We start from the raw sequence: 20983 nt of genomic DNA, 5'->3' as shown, positions 1-20983 counted from the left end.
CTGTCCTTCTGCACTCTGTATAATGACTTCTGAGAGTGACATGCATGCATCGACTCTGCGCCGTAGGTCTGGTTCAGGGGTTTTTAACCTACGCAACTCTTCATAGATGCCCTTTACCTCAGAACTAGCATACTTCATGTTCTTAATAAGCTCATTCAGCTCATCCTCAGAGGCGTCGTCATTCAACAATTCCTTTCCTATTCTTGCACAACATCTCCACCTCTCATAGATGATTTTATACCGACGTTGTATACCTTTCAATCTTTCCTCTTGGAGCTCTCTTCCCTTTTCTGTTAGGGTTCGAGTTCTTTCACTTCTTCGTAGTCTTTCTACTTCTGTTGCAGATTCAGTGTCATTAGCTTCAGCTGGTGGTTTGACAGTTTTATAGTCGGTCTCGGTGCTTGTGTCAGACATCTTGAAATATCTTCAGTGGTGAATTGTATTCTAGGCTATGTGTTAGTGAAAGTACAGTTGATATAGCCAAGAAAATATAGTCCTGAGTTACTTGTAAATGGGTGTAGGGATCTTCTAAACACTGTTGAAATATATTACATTGAAGATGCACAGATACAATTACCTTCACACAAATATGAAATATAAACCTTAATCACAGTTGAATTGACCTTAGAAAGGCATCAAATCACTTAACAACTCAAAATGCATCGATATCAGTATAGTCCCTCTTTAGACTTTAGACCCTTTAGTAACTTGTAGTTTACTTGTAATGATATCACTTTACTTTAACATTTACTGAAATTCTTGAGCTTACCAGCTAACTATTAGACCAAGGTACTCTTTAAAACTTGCCAAAACATGAACACATGGACATTAATTTTATCTCCTTAACGAGAACAGTATGCACGGTTAATAGAGCTGAGTTCTTAATTGCACTTTCCAAACTTGAAAAATGTACACTTTCAACAGTCTATTCACCGTATTTTGCAACCAATATGCCGACGTTGCGTTTGGGCCTCTGCTGATCTGATGCGTCGGATGCTGCGCCGTCATGCGCCGCGGTCCTGTCGTCTCTCCTTCCCGTGTTGAGCAGTCGAGTTCTCACTGTAGCTCTCTCACGACAAAGTCTCCAAAGTCCCGCGAGACACATCACCCCATGATAATGTCCCCTAATCACGCCAGAGCAAGCGCTCGGCACACACAAGTACCACATTACAGCGAACAACACACTGTGACATCAACATTTCAACACAACTATTTTCATTTAACCATTTAAACAAAAGCAAACAATCTGCACCACACAATAAACTCAACACCATGAACCAACACAGAGGCACTTACAGTATCATTACAATTTATTTCTATGTTTTCCAGTGCTCCAAAAAATTAAAGGAACACTTTTTAAGTTTTGAGTTTAGCATCAAGTCAGTTAAACTTCAGGGATATTATCTGGTCAGAGGTAGCAGAGGGGTTGTTGTTAATCAGTTTTAGCTGCTTTGGTTTTAATGAAATTAACAGTAGTTGAACTAGAGGGGCAACAATGAGACTATCCCTGAGACGACCCCCAAAACAGGAATAGTTTTTTTTCAGTTTTGGCTAGGGTCAGTAATAAAGTAGTAGTAGCATGAGGTGATACCTAGACCCTACAGAGGTTGAACAGGCAGTCCAACTCCTCCAGGATAGCACATCAGTACATACCATTGTCAGAAGGTTTGCTGTGTCTCCCAGCACAGTCTCAAGAGCACAGAGAACATTCCATGAGACAGGTAGGTACTCTAGGAGAGCTGGACAGGCCTGTAAAGGTCCTTAACCCATCAACAGGACCAGTATCTGCTCCTTTGTGCAAAGAGGAACAAAATGACCATGGTCTAGTACAAATGACCTCCAGCAGGCCAATGGTGTGAATGTCTCTTGCCAAACAATCAGAAACAGGCTTCATGAGGGTGGCCTGAGGGCCAGACATCCTCTTGTGGGCCCTGTGCACACTGCACAGTACTGTGGACTTTGATTGGAATTTGCCATAAAACACTAGAATTGGCAGGTTCGCCACTGGGCCCCCATGCTTTTCACAGATGAGAGCAGGTTCACCCTGAACACATGTGACAGACATGAAGGGTCTTGAGCTGACATGGAGAATATTATACTACCTGTTGCATCATTAAGTATGACCAGTTTGCTAATGGGTCAGCGATGGTCCAGGGAAAGGCATATCAATGGAGCGACGCACAGACCTATTCAGGCTAGACAACAGACCCTACACTGGTGCAGTGGGTCATGGGTCTTCTGGTGACAACAATACCCGGCCGCATGTGGAGAGACTAACCCCTAGCTGGCAGTTCCTGTAGGATTAAGGAATAGATACCATTGACTGACCCCCACACTCGCCTGACCTAAATCTAATAGCGCACCTCTGGTGGTGCATCTCAGACGGTACGGGAGCTCAGTGATGCCTTGGACCAGATCTGGAAGGAGATACCTCTGGGCATCATCCATTGTCTCATTAGGAGTATAGTCAATAAAGTATGTCATCATTATAATTATTATTATTATTACTATTATTCATACAAGCACTTGGGGGCCATACAAAGTACTGAGTACCATTTTGAACTGGAACATGAACTGGAATACAATTTCAGTAAAATAGACTAATCTGCTGCATAATTTTTCCACTTTGATTTTCAGGGTGTCTTTGAATGCAACCCCCTTTAATTGTCATCAAACAATGTGGCCTCCTTTCATTCCTAACACATCACCAATCCATATCAGTTTAAAGTTTATGTGCACAGGCGCGAGCCGTGCTGCAGCCGATTTACAGTTGTTCTCTTCCTTGTGATGTCTTTCTGTATTTTGTCTTATTATTTTTTTTATTGATTTTGTGTAGATAAGTAACTAGTTTTGAAATTAAGTTATACCCTCTCAGATCATGTTGTTGTCAGCAGCTGCTCCATCACCATGGAGCCAGCTCCTTTGTTTACACCCGGGATCAGCTGATCTTACTGAGGACGAAGAGATCAGAAAGAGGACAACGAGGGGATGCAGGGGAGGCAGTAAACAACAAGGAGCTAATAAAGAACATAGAAGAGCGATGCGCAGAGAGAAGGTGAGATGATTTATTGATGGGCAATCTGAGATAACTGGACAATAAGATGGACGAACTGACAGCTCTGGTGAAGATGGAGAAAATCTTTTCTGAGTGCAGTCTCGTGTGTTTCACAGAGACATGGCTGCATGATGATATTCCTGACTCCAGTGTTAATATAGACGGTTTCAGCACCGTGCGCTGGGACAGGAGGCGAGAGGAGAGGAGGGGGGCTTGACATTCTCATTAACAATAGGTGGTGCCATCCTGGTCATGCTGTGAAAGAGTGTGTATGCAGCCCTGATATTGAACTGCTGGCATTGGGACTCCGTCCATATTATTTGCCCATATTAATCTCTGTTTAAGTTCCTCCATCTGCTAACGCCGCTGCTGCGTGTGACGTCATTCAGACGGTCACCTCCATTCTCCAGACCAGACGCCCTGATGCCTTCTTTATGATCTCTGGAGACTTTAATCACGCCACTGTCACCAAGACACTTCCTACCTTTACCCAGTTTGTGAGCTGTCCAGGGGGAAGAGGACGCTGGACGTGGGGGTGGTTTCGGATGTATACCTATTGTGGCTTAATAGGTATAGCAGTTGTCTACCAATCATAGAACCGGTGGTTTGATTCCTGGCTCCTTCTGTCCTTGGGCAAGATACTGAACCCAAGTTGCCCCCATTGAGTCAGATCAGTTGCATAGCAGCTCTGCCATTGGTACGTGTGAATGGGTGAATGAGATGCAGTGTAAAAGTGCTTTGAGTACTTCTTGAAAAGATGGCGCCAGAGTGTCCGGCTTGCCGTTTGTGTTTATGCTGCTTTTGTCAAATGTCATTCAAAATGCCAATGCTCTGCTGGTGTATGATCGCCTTACACTCCTGGATCTTCGTGTCTCGGCCAGGAACTTGGCGGAAATTAACACTGATGATCAGGAAAGTTTGCCTCCTTTCTTGTCGGAGATACCTGCTCACCTTTGCCGGGCCGCGGTGCTACCTCCACGGAGGAAACGCCACCGTCGCCGGGGCAGACGCAGCGGTAGACTGGTGAAGCTGAAGGCCTGCTTGACACAGTTTCGGGTGGACTCGCTGCATGGGTTTGGAGCGGTTCATCGGCTCTTCCCTTCCCGACATTTACTGGAGCCTGTCGGTGCCTGGCTGGTGCCTATCGTCGGACCGGAGGAGCTTTACCGTCGCAGTCCTTCTTCTGATGGGCCCAGGCAGCGAGGGGTCAATCTGGAGAACCTGCGGCCTCTCTGCCGGGCCCCCCGGACTACAAACACCCTGGCCTCACCAGCACCTGTCAGCTTCGGCCTGGTAAACGCCAGGTCTGTAGCGAACAAAACATTTATTCTTAAGGATTTTTTCAGCTCACAACGCTTGGACTTTCTTTGTCTGACGGAGACGTGGCTGAATGTTGGTGAGTCCAGCGCTCTTTCTGAACTTTTATCACCGGACTGTGGTTATTTTAACTGTCCGCGCACGTCGGGTCGAGGCGGCGGGATAGCCACCGTGTACAGATCTGTGTATAAATGTAGCCGACCAGCTCTATCCAACTCCTTCTCCATCTTTGAACTGGACTTATTTGAACTGGGTCGCCTGCACCCTGTGTTGTGTGCAGTGATTTATCGTCCACCTAAATATAATAAGGACTTTATTAATGAATTTTCTGAACTGCTGGCTGAAATCATGCAGTAAGTATGATCGAGTTCTTATTGTTGGAGATTTTAATGTACACGTGTGCTGTCCAGACAAAACAATGTCGAAGGACTTTTTATGCCTTATTGACTCTTTTAATTTTCTTCAGCACGTTTCAAAACCTACACAAGAACGTGGACATACACTTGACCTGGTTTTAACTTATGGTATGAGGATTTGTGATGCGGTGTTTTCTGATCATATGCCTGTTTTATTTGACATTAGTTTGTCCTCTAACACCTTCAAGTCCCGCGCTCCTGCTCGGAGTGTCCGTATTATTAACCCTTCCACTGCCGCTCAGTTCTCAGCCTCCTTCAATCAAAACACCTCAGAGCCTGTGTGTTCTGATACAGATGAGCTCAGCTCCTGGTTTCATTCCACCTGCCAAACAGTAATAGATGCTGTGGCTCCATTAAAACCCAGACAGCCTAAAACTAAATCTGAACCCTGGCTAAATCAAACAACTCGTGCTGTCAGACGTGAGTGCCGAAAAGCTGAGCGAAAGTGGAGGAAGGACAAGCTGCAAGTGTCTTTGCAAATTTTGAAGGACTGCTGGCGTCGTTATCAGACTGTAGTAAAAGAGGCTAAAAGACAACACCTGTCTAATATCATCCTGTCAAACTGTCATAAGCCTCGTGTTCTGTTTAACACTATAGACGTTGTTCTTAATGCCCCGAAGACTGCCTGTGTAGAACCTTGTCTGGAGGCATGTGAAAACTTTCTTAGGTTCTTTGTAAATAAGGTGAACGATGTCAGGGCCCTTATATCACCACCTGCTTCTGACCCGTCAGTTTCTGTATTTTGTCCTGTAACTTTTTTTCGATTTGAACCAGTGACTCTGTCATTTTTATATGAGACTGTTAAACATTTGAAGCCCTCAGGTTCCCCCACTGATGCTGTCCCACCTCGATTTTTTAAGGAGGTTATCACTACTTTAGGACCTTCTGTTCTTGCTGTTATTAACAGCAGCCTCGCCTCTGGTGTCTTTCCAAAGAACTGTAAACATGCTACAGTCCAGCCACTGATCAAAAAGCCAGGCCTGGATCCCACTGTGCTGTCTAATTTTAGGCCTATATCCAAACTCCCTTTTATCTAAAAAATTCTGGAAAAAACTGTATATGTACAACTGAAGGATTTTCTAGACCAAAACGGCACACTTGAGGTTTTCCAGTCTGGTTTCAAACCTCTTCATAGCACTGAGTCAGCATTGTTGAGGGTTTTCAATGACATCCTTTTAGCCACAGATGCTGGTGACAATGTGGTCTTGGTTCTACTGGACCTAACTGCTGCTTTTGACACAGTGGACCATGGTATTTTGACTTCTCGATTAGAGAAATGTGTAGGCATCGGTGGCACTGCACTTGAGTGGTTTAGGCCGTACTTGGAAGAGAGAACTTTTTGTGTACAGATTGATCATGTCCAGTCCTCTTCTGTTCCTCTCCTGTGTGGGGTCCCACAGGGCTCAATTATGGGGCCTCTGCTTTTTTCCCTGTATTTGCTTCCCCTTGGCTCCATTCTTAGAAAGCACAATTGTTCCTTTCACTGTTATGCTGATGACACCCAGATATATGTACCAGTGAAACAGAGGAATGGCTTTGCCATGGGCTCACTAATGAAATGTTTGGATGAAGTAAGAGCCTGGATGGCTCTAAATCTTGTAGACCTGGGTCCTATACAACAGTTTTTTAAACCTACCATAACAAACCTCGGTGTTAAGGTGGACAGTGGTTTTAGTTTGGATAGGCAGGTTAGTGCAGTGGTAAAATCCAGCTTCTTTCATTTGAGACAATTGGCAAAAATTAAACAATTTTTGTCAAAAAAGCACTTTGAGACAGTGATCCACGCCTTTGTTACAACTAGGCTGGATTACTGTAATTCTTTGTATTTTGGTGTGTCTCAATCGTCCATGTCCCGTCTTCAGCTGGTCCAAAATGCTGCTGCTCGCTTGCTGAGTGGAACTCGCAAGAGAGAGCACATTACCCCGGTTTTAGCCTCACTGCACTGGCTGCCTGTCCATCTTAGAGTTCATTTTAAAATTCTTTTATTTGTTTTTAAGTCTTTAAATGGTCTTGCCCCTCCCTACCTTTCTGAGCTGCTATGTGTGCACTCTCCCTCTCGGTCACTCAGGTCAGCCGACCAGCTGCTTCTGTATGTGCCAAAGACACAACGGAAGCTCAGGGGAGACAGGGCATTTGCTGTTGTAGGCCCCAAGTTGTGGAATGCATTGCCACTGCAAGTTAGACAGGCCTCCTCACTGACTGTTTTTAAATCAAAGCTCAAAACTCATTTCTTCTCCTTGGCTTTTGACCCAGTATGAGAAGTTGGCTTTAACAATTTTATTGTATTTTATTCCTTTTAGTTCTTTTTATATTTTAAATTTTATTAAATGTTTTGTTGGTAAATGACATTGTGATTGCACTTTTATTATGTTCTATTCTTTTATTTTACTCTGTTTTAAATTGTTAAGCACTTTGGTCAGTCTGCTGTTTTAAAAGTGCTTTATAAATAAAGTTGACTTGACTTGACTTGACTTGACTTGAGTACCAGTTTGGTAGAAAAGCATTATATAAGTGCAGATCATTTATCTGTTGTATCCTAAAGTTAAAGATGCCTACAGCTCCACTGCCCTCCCCCCAGATCACAACCTTTTACATCTCCTCCCACAATACACACCTTTGGTTCAGAGGCAGCCTGCTTACATTAAACTGTGAAGAGGTGGACAGAGGGGGCGCTCTTTGCCCTGCAGGGCTGCTTTGAAGAGATAGATTGGACGACTCTCTGTGAACCTCACTGACAGGACATTGACGGACTCCTTCACTGACTACATCAATATCTGTGTGGACACTCACAAAAACCATTTGCTGCTTTGAACAACAAGGTCATTCAAGACATCAAAGTTATCCTGAATGACAAAAAGAAAGCATTCAGGTCAGGAGACAGGGAGGCAGCAAAGAGGTTCCAGAGACCGCTGTCTTTCAGATCAGGGAGGGGAAGGACGCTCACAGGAGGAAACTGAAACAAAGCCTTCAACATAACAACACCAGGAAAGTTTGGAGGGGCATGAGGACCATCACTGGCTACAAGTCCAGAAGCCAGGCAAATGTGCAGGCTGTGGACCGAGCCAACAAATTGAATAATTTTTTTCAATCGATTCCGGGCTGAGCCACAGAGCCCACTTCGGTTCACTAACCGCTCCTCAGTCCCTCCCCCACAAGACTCAGCCACCACCCAAATGATCTCAGTTGAGCAGGTGAGAGGAGAGCTAAACATGCTTCACCCACAAAGGCTGCAGATCCAGATGGAGTCAGCCCAAGGGTGCTGAAAGCCTGTGCTCCTTCCCTAGGCTTTTGAGAGGTTGATCCTGGAGTCCCTCCGACCTCTGGTCAAACCCCTTACTGACCCCCTCCAGTTTTCCTGTTAACCCCAAGTTGGAGTGGATGACCCCATCATACATCTGCTCCATTGCACCTACACCCACCTGGAAAGCCTGGGGGCTTGATGAGGATCATGTTTTTTAATTTCTCCAGTGCATTCAACACCATCCGGCCTGCACTGCTGGGAGATAAATTAAAAAACATGCAGATTAACACTCCCATGATTTTTTGGATCATGGACTACCTCACCAACCTCCCACAGTACGTTCGCCTGCAGAACTGTGTGTCTGACACTGTGGTCTGTAGCACAGGTGCTCCACAGGGGACAGTTCTGTCTCCATTTCTCTTCACGCTGTATAAGTCAGACTTCAGGTACAACTCAGAGTCCTGCTATCTTCAGAAGTTTTCTTCTGTTGTAGGATGTATTCAGAGTGGAGACGTCACAGAGTATTAGGGAGTGGTGGACAGTTTTGTTGACTAGTATGGACTCAACCATCTTTAACTGAACATCAATAAAACAAAGGAGCTGATGATGGTCTTGTCATCCCTCTCTTTATACAGGGGGAGTAGGTGGAGGTTGTGTCCGAGTACAAATATGTTGGAGTGTACTTGAACAACAAACTAGACCACTGAACTCACCAGCATTGTACAAAAAGGCGCAGGACTGGATGTACTTTGTGAGGAGACTCAGGTCCTTCAACAACTGCAGCACCATGCTGCAGATGTTTTATGAGTCTGTGGGGGCCAGTGTCATTTTCTATGCTGTGGTCTGCTGGGGCAGCAACATGTTCAAACTCCTCTCAAGCCTGGACAATCCCTCCCACCCACTGAATAGTGTGTTGGCTGGACAGAGGAGCACCTTCAGCCAAAGACTTTAACATTAAATTCTCCACAGAGCGCCACAAGAGGTCCTCTCTACCTGTGGCCATCAATTCCTCTCCCCTATGTAAGGGGCAGGGGACTGACAATTGATGTCTTATAGTTGCTGTCATTCCACCCTGGACTACATACAGTATATAGACCCATTTTCATTCATCTAACATATTCAGAGTTTTCTTTATTGATGTTATTGTGTATTTATGTTGGTGTTGGATCTTTCCTGGTTGTGGTTTCTTTTCTTTCTGTCTGTGTTTAGAACTACTGTAATGAAGCAAAACAATTTCCCTTTGAGATTAATAAAGTTTTTTGAATCTTTCACTTTTGAATCTTGAAATATCCAGCATGATTTTTTTCCCCATTTAATTATTTTGAGCAGTGTATGTGTTATCAGTTTCATCTGACATCAGTGTTGGGCTGCTCCATCATTTCCTGCTCTCAGTAGATGCTGGAATAAGGTTTTTTTTTTCATTAACAATTTGCCTACCAATATTTTCTCAACATGTTGTTTTATCCATGTACATCATATTGTATATAATATAACGTAGTGAAACATTTTTTCACTATTTCCTAGTCCTCAAGCAGGCATGTTATTATTTGCTTTGTCCAATGTTTAGTTAGTAGCCCAAAGACAGGTACACTATCAAACCACAAAAAAAAAAAAAAAAAGAAATTAATACTTTCAAAACTTAGCTGATTAAATTTCTGTGTCTATGCATTATTGACAAAAACAAACTCTCATTTATTATCTCCACATATATATTACTCTTACTTTCTTGTATCTCCAAATTTTGTCCATTGTGTTGTTTATATCCATGACACTGATTCACTGATGAAGTGTATTTGTATAACAACCCTTAAAACACATTCACTGCTCTAGTCAACTGTGATGATTTAGGTGAGCTGTTTACACAATCACTTATTTTCAATTTTACATTTCTAGTAAATTTAAAACCTCAAATTACAAGTCAGAATTTAAAACACTAGATGTCTTTTTACTGGTTTTTGCAGTTGCCTACGAACCCCAGGGTGAGTGGTTCGATTCCCGGTTCCTCCTGGATACTTGTTGAGGTGTCCTTGGACAAGACACCCTGAAACCCTGTAGTAGTGTCATGTACTGTCTAGGAGCTGCCCAACCACAATCTCCCCAAGGAGATCAATAAAGTATTCATTATCATTAATATTGTTGTAGTTATTATAGTCAGCAAGTCACTTCATACACTTCTCTCGCAACTACTATAAAATATTTTTTGTCATCACATACTTTTTTTCTTTTTTTAGAAACCATTATTAGTCCCACGGTGGGAAATTGCATTGCGGATAGGCTGCTCTTTGAGGGTTTGGAGTTCAGTGTTGTGTCAGTCTTGACAACTAGCTAGGAGAAACTGGGAATTAAACCACTAACTCTGGGGTTCATAGACAACTGCTCTACCACCTGAGCTACTGTATCACACACAATTCAATTTGTACACTGTAGCTTATATTATTGTGCTTTTTGTTGCAGGAGTCAGGGTCAAAGGTAGAGAAGGAAACCAGTGAGGACATGGGCAGAGTGGACGAAGGAGTAGAGGAGTTCTTCACCAAGAAAATCATCCCTGACTATGCAGTGTGAGTTGAAGTAAAGGACATGCACACAAAGAAATACATTTTTGTTAAGTCATTTGGCAAACGCTTTTATCCAAAGCAACAAGTGAGGTACAAGGCAAGCAAAATATCTACACCAATGGGAAGAACTTGAAACTAAGTGTTCTAGAAATAACCTTTTCCATTTCATGAGGTGTAAAAGCAAGATTTTATTTATTTATTTAAGTGCAGAGAAAGTTGCGAAGTTGAAGAGTTCTGGTTTCACACACACACACACACGCCAAGTATTAATATGAGGCAGCAGTAAACTAGAAATGAAATACAATATTTCATGTCTATTAAGGGTTTGAATCCAGCTTAACAAAGTGATATCAGCATTGAATTGGACTGACAATACCAATCAATCTGTTCTTCTACCCACCTGTTTTCCATCATGACAGTGGCACCCAGATATGTTATTTTGTTTTACTGAAATAATCGACTATGCACTGATAATCATTGCACATGTGCACACAAAAAACATACAAATAATATACATACAAATACAAATACACATAAACTGGTATTTTAGGAATCACAATATGTATATGTATATAGAGTGTTTCTACATTACCTTACCTCCAGTTTTGTTCACTTGACTCCCAGTTTACAGACTGAACAATATGAACCAGTTTTGCAACACTGGATGTATTTATTTGAACTTCTGCATCATGAAATCATGAAAGGCCTCTAACATGCCCTGATATTGTTATGCTCAATGTATTGTATGTTATGGGCAAGATACTAGTTATGTATTCAATGCTTGAATACTTCTGCTAGTTATATTAGTATGACTCACTGGACTGGTGCCACTTAACCTCATTTAAAATAAACCACAATGATGTGGTGAAATACTTTTGTGATATTATAACAGTCCCACACTGTATGTTGGTACAGAACAGTGAATGTGACATTTTCTGTATGCAAATTGTTAACAGGAAGCTTAATATCCACACAACAGCAAGTTTAGTGCAGTATTATATTGTAAGTGGGTTTCTGCAGACTGGACTTGACCCAGTTAGAATAATGCTTACACATGACTGCTATCAACTTAAGTTACATATTGCTTAGTCCAGCAGCTTCCAAATACATCCGTTTAGAATATACCAAGCAATTAAAAAGATAAAGTTCTTGATTATAACAATTATAATAATACAATTTCATTACAACAGGTTCAAATGTGAAGTGCACTGACTGACATTGTGCTTTTCTACTTGCTTATTATTTGACATTATTTTGACAGTTTTGCCACATTGTCATCCTTATAGAAGGATGTTTCATGAACCATATTAAAACATTCCCCTTGGGCTCCAAAAAAAAAAAAAAAAAAATTGAGTAATGATGTTGGACATTGGTCAGTAATCATTATACCTCTCGGTTTCACTTAGACAACACAATTGAATTCATTTTCTTTATATTGTGCCAAATCACAACAAAAACCACATGCACAGGATTTACCAAATGTTGGACAATTGTTTTGGAATGAGGAGCACAGAAAAGCAAGGTTTTGTATTAAGATGAGCATGACTCTAGCCCGATTACCTTGGGAGTGACGGGAGCCAGGACGTTTAAATGTAAATTAAAACAATGTAACCAATCATTTCATTCCAATTAGTGTAAAGACAACATAACAACTAACTTGACTAATTTGATTACTTTTTGTCTATGGTTATATATTGTTCATACACTTTTATGCTCTACGTGGATTGCAATTACAATTAAAAGTTTGCTTCTAAGTAACTGATCAGTCTATGGGGACATTTAACTTTTTTTTTCCCCCCAGATATTCAAATTCCTTGCAACATGCCGGATATTCATTTATACCATTGCTGTGAATGTTCACTTATAAGGCAATCAGGCAGCAATTGGTTTTGCCAATATAATCGGCATTACAGCCAGCATACTTGAAATGATTTACAATAAAGATTTTGAATACTTTAGGTGTAGGATCTACAGAAGAGTATGAGAGCCACCATGAAAATATTACTCGAGTTCTGACTGATCACCTACAGACCTGTAATTGCACAGGCTCCAGAAGGGCGTCTGTAATGTCCTTGAGGTGGGACAAAACAAGGCACTCAAGACTTAATGTTACAGACCCGCTGGCCTGACTTCTGGGGTCATAAAGTCCTAGGATTCTTGCCTTTTTTGAAACTGGAATAATGGCTGAAGATTTAAAACAGGCTGGCACATGGCAGGTCTCCAGTAGGTGTTAAAATATCTGGACACCGGAGACAGCTGATTTTCACAGTGCTTCAAGGTAGAGGTGGGTTACAGAGTCTGAACCTACGGCTTTGTGGGGGTTCAGCCATTTAAACAGCCTATTCACATCTACATGCTCGAGGCTAGTTGTTGGGGATTGCTTTAAGCCCTTTTCAGACAGAGGCAGAGTCGTTGGCTGAGTGTTACATACGGGCTAACTAGTGGACCCGGTTGCAGAATGACAGCAAAAGCAGAATGAGATTTCCCAAAAAAGATTTGACAGAATAAATAATGATAAATACAGGACAGACATAATGTAATGCAAAACGAGCAAACAAAATACCTTAAAAGGAGGAACGAACTAAAGATCACTGCAAAAGGCAGGCAAACTAGAAACTAACTAGTCTAAATAACAAACAGTAAACGCGATACAAAAATGAAATCAAAATCTCAGTCCAAGCTGGAACAAAAGAATAAACAAAAAAACACAGCCAAAGCTGGAAATAAACAAAACAAAACCACAGCAATAGCTGGGACTAATAAACAAAACCACACAGCTGAAGCTGGAACTAAGGAGAAACAAAAACGCTAAATGCAAAAACTACGAAGCTAAACTACTACTAATACACAGGCTGACTACACCAACAAGACTTACAAACCATGGTGATGAAAGCCAGAGGTCAGGGAAAAGGTAAATGGAGGAGGCAAACAAATTTGACAGTTGACACACTAGCAAATGACAAAAGAACAGGCAGCAACTTAAATAGACAACACACTAATGAGTAACACAAAACACACACCTAATGTTTACATTTAGCAGATGCTTTTTCTCCAAAGCAACTTACAAGTCAGTACAAGTTACAAAGGTAGGCAGGGCAGCATGAGGAGGTCTTGCCTAAGGACCTCTACTGGTGGTAGGCCACAGCTGGGATTTGAACTCCAGTCTCCCACATGGGAGGCAGTGATGTTACCACTACACTAACCAGCTGGATGTCACTTGTGCCTACCGAGACATGCCCCCAGAAGTGAGGGTACAACACAAACAGGAAAACAAATAACACAGAGACTTCCAGGGACACTGCCTCAGCTGGCCGGAGGGGGGAAATTTTAACACTGAGAGCTGCTGTTGCATTCTCTCATCATTTAGCTTTTATCACCTTCTTGCTAAATCTGTTCTTGGCCACTTTGTATTCACCTTTCCCCCACTGCAGTCTCTTTCTCTGACCTCAGCTGTCCAAATTTTAAAGTGAACGAGGGTTTATCATTGATATCATTGGAATGATGCTGTTCTCACAGACGTTAATGTAGGATGTCACAGTGTCCATGTAGCTACTCGTCCAGACTATTGGTGGCACACCTTAAAACTACCCAGTTTGTACAGGCTAAATATTCCTGCAGATCCCCCATAGCCTCAATGGCTCATTTCTTTGATGTCCTCACAGCAAGTTTGCAGAGTTTTAATTTCTGCCGGGATCAGGTGCACCATTATGTAGTCTGATTGACATTCCGCTCTCTCGTCGGACACTTAGTGAACTGTTTGTATTTAGGGGGTCCGTGGGGTAGTAGCTCCGATGTTCACGAGTTCCACCAGAGCTGTGGAAGAAAACTAAATGAAAACACAAAAAAGACACATAGTAGAGTGCATCAAAACACAGATATGAACCTTTTCCAACTTTTCTAGCTTCTACCGCGGATTTACTGGCTATTTTGCTTGAACGCTCGTAACAAAGTGAAACTAATTCGCGCATAATATGGAACATGTTGATTTGTGGACAAACCTGTGAACAGACCATCTGTGATTTCATTTCTAGTATGCTGCACCTTCATTTGCATGCATTGCATTTACAATATTAATATAAATCCTGTCAGTTATTTGCAGGAGTTCAAGACTAGAGTAAAGTGAGAACACTCTGGAAAACTTCAGTGACACAGAGCTTCACCTGGGACCATTTTTGTTTATTTTATTTCTATAATATCACATTTTCAGAAAAGCAAAAGTCACATCTCTACTGATTACAGCTTAAATAAGACTGTATTGCTATGTACTAAGCATGTTTGTGATACTGGACTAGTGCACGAGTGCATGGTGAATCTTTTTTATTGTTTAACAAAGCTGATATCCCTTAACACCATGTAAACACAGGGTTAAACACAGGGAACTGAATTCAGACATTCCATGTTTGAATTCAGACATTCCATGTCTGAATTCAGTTCTGGGCTAGCCTGAGTTTGCTATCCAGTACAATGAATACAATTTTGTGCCAGATAATTAAGACATAACAACATAAATGTTAGCCCATTTCTGTTTTTTATTTTGCCATTATTATTGATATGTGATTGACAAAATAAAGAGATTGATGCATTACCAGTTAGACTGATGTATAGGCGGAGGTGGCCAACCTTGGTCCTCGAGACCCACTGCAGTCCCAGCTATCCCTGATGTATGAAAAATAATCAGAATTCAAATTATAATATTCTTCCAACTTTTCAAACTCAGACCAAAACTGACCTTGCAACATTAACATCCCTGAGAAGACCTATTGTAAATTTATGTCTCCCATATTTTAATTGTTTTTTTAAGCTCTGACTAATCATGCAGCACACAATTTCAAAATACACATGCATGATTAGATCAGGACTCAATTAAGGCAATTAACACTTCAGAATAGTCAAGTTATTTGTTTGTAGATATTCTCCTTGTCTGTATATTTTCTTTCTAATCTCTTGAGACAACTCTTTCCTCAGCTTTCTGTGGCATACAGTCACTTATAAAAGTACTTTAATAACAAGGATAATGCATTTGTTTTCACTGTACTCCAAAGACAATTAAGATGTTGATTATGATTAATAGATAGATAGATAGATAATAGAATAACTTTCCGAATTTCATCTTTCATCTTTTTTTTTAATATTAGCGAGCCATTTTGAATCCAAGGAAAAAGGAAAAATCAATCAGGTGCATTAGACAAACATGGGCATATGGGCAGTGCTACAATGTGGAATGTCCTGACATAAAAAAGAAACCACTGGTGTACTGAGCACCATTCACATAACAGATCAGAAAAGGAAAACAAAAACAGGTGATTAGAAAAGCATTGTGGGAGCTGTCAAAACAAACAATGCCATCCCCACCAACCAACAGAATGAAGAACAAGTCTGCTGTAGAGCAGGGATTAAAGTATCACAATCCCCCATTTAAAGACAATTTCATGAGCAGAAATATAGACCAGGCCATATGATGCAAACCCATAATCAACTGTAGAGATCAGAATTTGCAGAAATTTGCAATTGCCTGGCTTCTTCTGGGACATACCCACTAATCTTTATTGATGTCGCAGGATGAATTCAGAGTTGTGCAGAACATTTATGGCTGCAGATTTACAAAGAAATAAGTGTACAACAAACACAACAGGATTAGCCTTGTTATTCCTACATACTGTACATTCAGAGAGAACTGTATATGAACTATTGAAATCACAAGAATTTAACTGTCAAAAGCCTTCAATGTATCCTATTCAAAATAAAAACAGGCTCAGTGAACATTCAAACTGATTTTCAATGTAATTTGTCTAGAAGTATTAGATAACTTAATAGATTAATTCTGCATCAGTTTGACCTAGTAACAGACATGCAAAGGCTGTCTGCTCCATGTGCTGTCTGCATGACCTTTCTTGTTGTGTACCTGAACTCAGCATGTGTCTTGAGTTCTGAAGCAGTAGTTGTAGTACTGAATGTATTTTCTTGTCTGTTGCTCTTTCTGCTGTCTTCCTGCTGCAGAAAAGGCCAGTGGGAGGAGTCAAATCCTGTCCAAACAGAGTCAAGCTCCATACCATCTGCCTCAACCCACTTTTCCTCTTTGCCTGAGAATATCACCTTCTCATCCGCCACCACTACCTCTCACCCTGACCCATCTACTAAATCATCATTTACATTGACTGATGCTCAATCCCTATCCTCCACATCCCTTGCCCACTCTTTTGTCACCAACACCACCACCACAATTCCTACCAAAAACATCAAGAAAAAGTTTGGTGACTTCTTTGCCTTCAAGAGGGCTCGAGTCAGCCGAGCTGGCAAAGCAGGAGGGGGAGAGGGAAGAGAGGGGGTGAAGGTCAAAAGAACCTCAATTGCAGATCTCATTCGACCCCTCCGTGAGGCCAAAGAACGGGAGAGAGAGCGGGAAAAGGACAAGGAGAGAGAAAAGGAAAGGGGGGCAAAGTCATTGGAGGAAGCTAACATTTCTGATCATGCTACAACAACAGAAGTAAATGTTGCCACCAGTGACCATCTTGCAAGTGATGTGAGGGAAACAATGCTGCCTGCCCACACATTCACTATAACACCTCCCAGTGAGACCAGTTCTTCGTACTCCACCATCACCACAAGCCCTGATGTCACTACTGCTATGCTTTCCAACCTGGAAGAAGAGGTGGTTCCAGTGTTGCCAATTCATAGTCCTATACCACTTATCACTTCCCCTCTAACTGAGCAGGATAAGAGCGGTGTGCTGATGAAAGAGATGAAGTTGGCAGGGACTCCACACAGAGAGAAGCAACTGAAGGTGACAAAGAGGTCACTGAGAGAGGGCAAAAGCCAAAGTCTCATACTGCTGACAGGATTAGAACCTGAAGACAAAGATAATGCACAAATTAAGGTCAGTTTGACCACATACTTGAACACACAACAGTACACACAGTCAGATCATCTAATTGGAGAAGATGAGAAAGAAACACCTACAAACTAACAAACAAATTTTTCAATTCAATTCAATTCAGTTTTATATGTATAGCGCCAATTCACAACAGAAGTTATCCCAAGGCACTTTGAATGATTTAATACTGCCTGAAATCTAGTCTGTATAAACAGACATGAAATATGCTCCAAAGCTTACCAAAACTCTGCTCCCATGATGATGATGATGATGATGATGATGTCATAGTTAGAGGTATTTATGGTGCAGTCAGATTGAAATTCATTCCCCATTTCCTGCATTGTAGAAATGAGCAAAATCAAAATGCAGCACAGAAAAAATGCATCTAACTCCCTTGATTTCAGTCTGACTGAATTTTGGCATTTGAAATCACAAGCCTCATTCAGGAAACATCTCTAACTGCATGGTGAAATAGTACACGCAGCAGAGGAAAACTAAGGTTGATGCAGTAATAGAGACTAACACTAAAATATTATTAAAATGTTAATAAAATATTCTATAATTGATGTATTTTTTAAAAATGGTTATAGGTTCAGCAAGGTTTCATTAGAATTACTTATTAGTAGTAGAAATGGCTCCAACATTAAAACCACAGGAAGAGGCTCTTAATCATATTCTTGCTCTCAAACTGACATAAGTCAGCAACCAAAGTTTTAGCTGCAAAGTTACTGTGAACCAGCAAAAACTTTGGTTCCTTGGGAACATTTTGGCATCAACAAAGAATATTGCAGTAGTTTCCTTTTTTTTTCATTTTCTTTCATTGTGCTGCGTTAAACCTTTGAATGTTAGAAAACCATCTGTCAGATTTTCTTCTGGCTATATATATTTAAATTAATAAATATGTTGATTTTTTTACTAATATTCATAACATTTACATTTACTGTTCTTACTGTGAAATTATTTTGTCCAGAAACATGTGTCTGAGGGCACACCTAGTTTTGAACAAAGGCTTCAGGTGATGCTGCAGAAAGTAGGCGTGACCAAAACTCCACTTGCTGACATCAAGACAGGCCAGGTAGGATGGGTTTGAGTGTTTGTGAATGCATACAACATAGTCTGATATTACAGTGTTTTGCTTGTGAATGCTTTGTGAGATGGTAAATTGCTTTTTTTTTTGTAACCAGTATTGTAGTAGTTTAACATTGTCTTGTGTCTTTGTAGAATAAAGATGAGGAGCTGAGAAAGGCCAACTCTGAAGGTAAGTGTATTTGTATATTATTATTTGCATCTCATTTGTATTTTATATTCCTCTCCACATCTCAGCCTTGAGTACTTTTCTGCAGCACTTGAAATCATCAGTTTTTCTTTTTTATTAAATTGTTCAGTAAATCCCACTTGCAAATGTTGTGGTAAAAGTGTGGGCATCTTCTAAAGTGACTAGCTGTATCTGACTTTATGATACTGTTGAAGAAACCTATGTGTGTCTTTTTTGAACAAACCAAATAACTCAAAGTAAAGTTATAAACCAAAACTAAATCTGTTACTCAGAAAACCTCTTATTTCTGATTTGGTTTAATACTGTATGTTAGAATACATTTGAAGAAGTCCTGCTGGTTACATTAGTTTTCGTTTGTTCATGTGTACTCTAATTGCAACGTCCTGTGTTCTGTGATTAAATTAGAGATTCCATTAATTTGGTAATTTCCTCTACTTGTTACTATTAACAACTACTTGTTGTTATTAATGTTCATCATTATCCCCAAGAGAAGTTCAGATTCAGTGGTAATTAGAATGGCTTCAACTGGGTCATCTTGTATTCATTACATGTAGTACAGCTTGGATTATAAGTGCCCCTCAGCTATACTACTTAAACTGTCTCTGTCCCTAAGGTACAATCCTGGACAAACCTGAACCATCTACTACATACATGAAGCCCAGAACCATGTCCACTTCATCAGGTACAGCTCCAGCATTGTAATGCAGATAATACAGAAAATACAAACTGATAAGTCAGCCCTAACAGTTGTAGGTTAGTTAGAAAAAATAATCTGCATCACTCACATACAGTATGTTAGTGATTTGCAATTGTTGTCATTCTTTGCTCCAGCAGATCCCAGAAATCCAATGAGAGTGATGGACTCTCTCATTCGACTGGACCCTTCCCTTTATCTGAAACCCGCTTCCCCCGAGCGGCCTATGGGCCCCCTGCCACCTAAACCTCCCATTGCAGTCAAGCCTCCAATCCCCACCTCACCTGCTTCTGCCGGGGTAGGAGGTCATCCATCCTCTGCTCCTCCTTCCAGCAGTTCAGCAGAAAGAGTCCCTCTGAGAGCACACACACATGATGCCAGGCCAGGAGAGACTACAGCACAGGTAATGCAGCACTCAGTGAGACAATTCCTTCATTACTATTCAGACTTCTTCTATTTAGACAAGGTGGCAAAGCTGTCAATTTCTTTTTATAATTTACCACAAAAGTTTTTTATACAAAACCACAGAGCTTATGAACATGTGAAAATATAATGTGACAAAAACATCAATTAGAATTGTAAACTGTTTAACTGCATGAGGCAAATTTAAATTAGATCAGAATGTCATTGAACCAATAAAAAAAAAAAAAAAAACTAAATACAGTATGTATAAGTATAAGTGTATGTGGAATGTGGAATGAAAAAGCAATAGATGTGTGTGTACTTTATAACACCTTTAATTTTTATGATGAAAGAAAACTTTTTACAGTGAGTAACTCTTATACAATACAATACGTGTCTGTGGCTCTGGAGAATCTCTGCAAAGTCAAGATAAAGAGAAAAGCTTGGTCAATCAATATATCATTTCCACATGTGGTAATAAATGAGTTTGTGAAAGTGGGATGAATCCACATGGAGATGTCAATACATAGATTGTGATACAGACAAAGACGAAGTAATGTACAGAAAAAAAGCAAGAGACAGAGGGAAACAGCAAAAGACACATAGAGACACACATATAGATTATCCTTTAGAGTTTTTCCAAACCATATCTCTACACAAGAAATCACTATAACATAGATTATGCAGGGCTGGATGCAGGGCTGGTGTGACAGGTCATGATATGACAACACAGGTGGAATGAGTTTGTAATCAGGGCGCAGGAGAGTGGAGAGTGAAGTGGTCCAAATATGGGCATCAAGAAGTGGCTTGTGAACAGAGTAACTCTAGAAGAATCAAGTGGAAGAGGGAGAGAGGGGGAAAAACAACAGCTGAGCAGGGACGAGGCAGGAACCATGACTTGTAGTAAACACTGCTCATAAAAATTAAAGGAGCGCTTTTTAGTCAAAGTATAGAATGAAGTAAAAAAACAACTTCTGGAATATTGATCTGGTCAGTTAGGTAGTAGAGGGGATTGTTAATCAGTTTCAGTTTGCTCTGGTGTTAATGAAATTAACAACAGGTGCGCTAGAAGGGCAACACCCCCAAAACAGAAATAATTTTTACAGGTGAGGCCACTGACATTGTTGCTCCGAACTATAACCTGCTGTGTTTAAAC

The 20983-nt window shown here is 40.9% G+C and overlaps 1 protein-coding gene across 8 annotated transcripts in view; it reads left to right on the top strand.

Moving 5' to 3' along the window:
• Positions 1-20983, top strand: part of carmil2 (capping protein regulator and myosin 1 linker 2) — a 68312-nt gene that overhangs the window by 37988 nt on the left and 9341 nt on the right. For 7 of the 8 annotated variants that reach the window (XM_026366515.1, XM_026366512.1, XM_026366514.1 and 4 more), the window contains 6 exons: positions 10484-10587; positions 16582-17458; positions 18426-18530; positions 18677-18713; positions 19345-19413; positions 19563-19828. In XM_026366515.1, the coding sequence (XP_026222300.1) occupies positions 10484-10587; positions 16582-17458; positions 18426-18530; positions 18677-18713; positions 19345-19413; positions 19563-19828 (1458 nt within the window). The remainder of the gene's footprint in view (positions 1-10483; positions 10588-16581; positions 17459-18425; positions 18531-18676; positions 18714-19344; positions 19414-19562; positions 19829-20983) is intronic. The other variant, XM_026366513.1, reaches the window with a different exon arrangement.

Source organism: Anabas testudineus, chromosome 6 (genome assembly GCF_900324465.2).
Source record: "Anabas testudineus chromosome 6, fAnaTes1.2, whole genome shotgun sequence".
NCBI classification, from domain to species: domain Eukaryota; kingdom Metazoa; phylum Chordata; class Actinopteri; order Anabantiformes; family Anabantidae; genus Anabas; species Anabas testudineus.
Note: the sequence above shows the minus strand (reverse complement) of the source record. Positions and strands in the feature narration are given on the sequence as shown.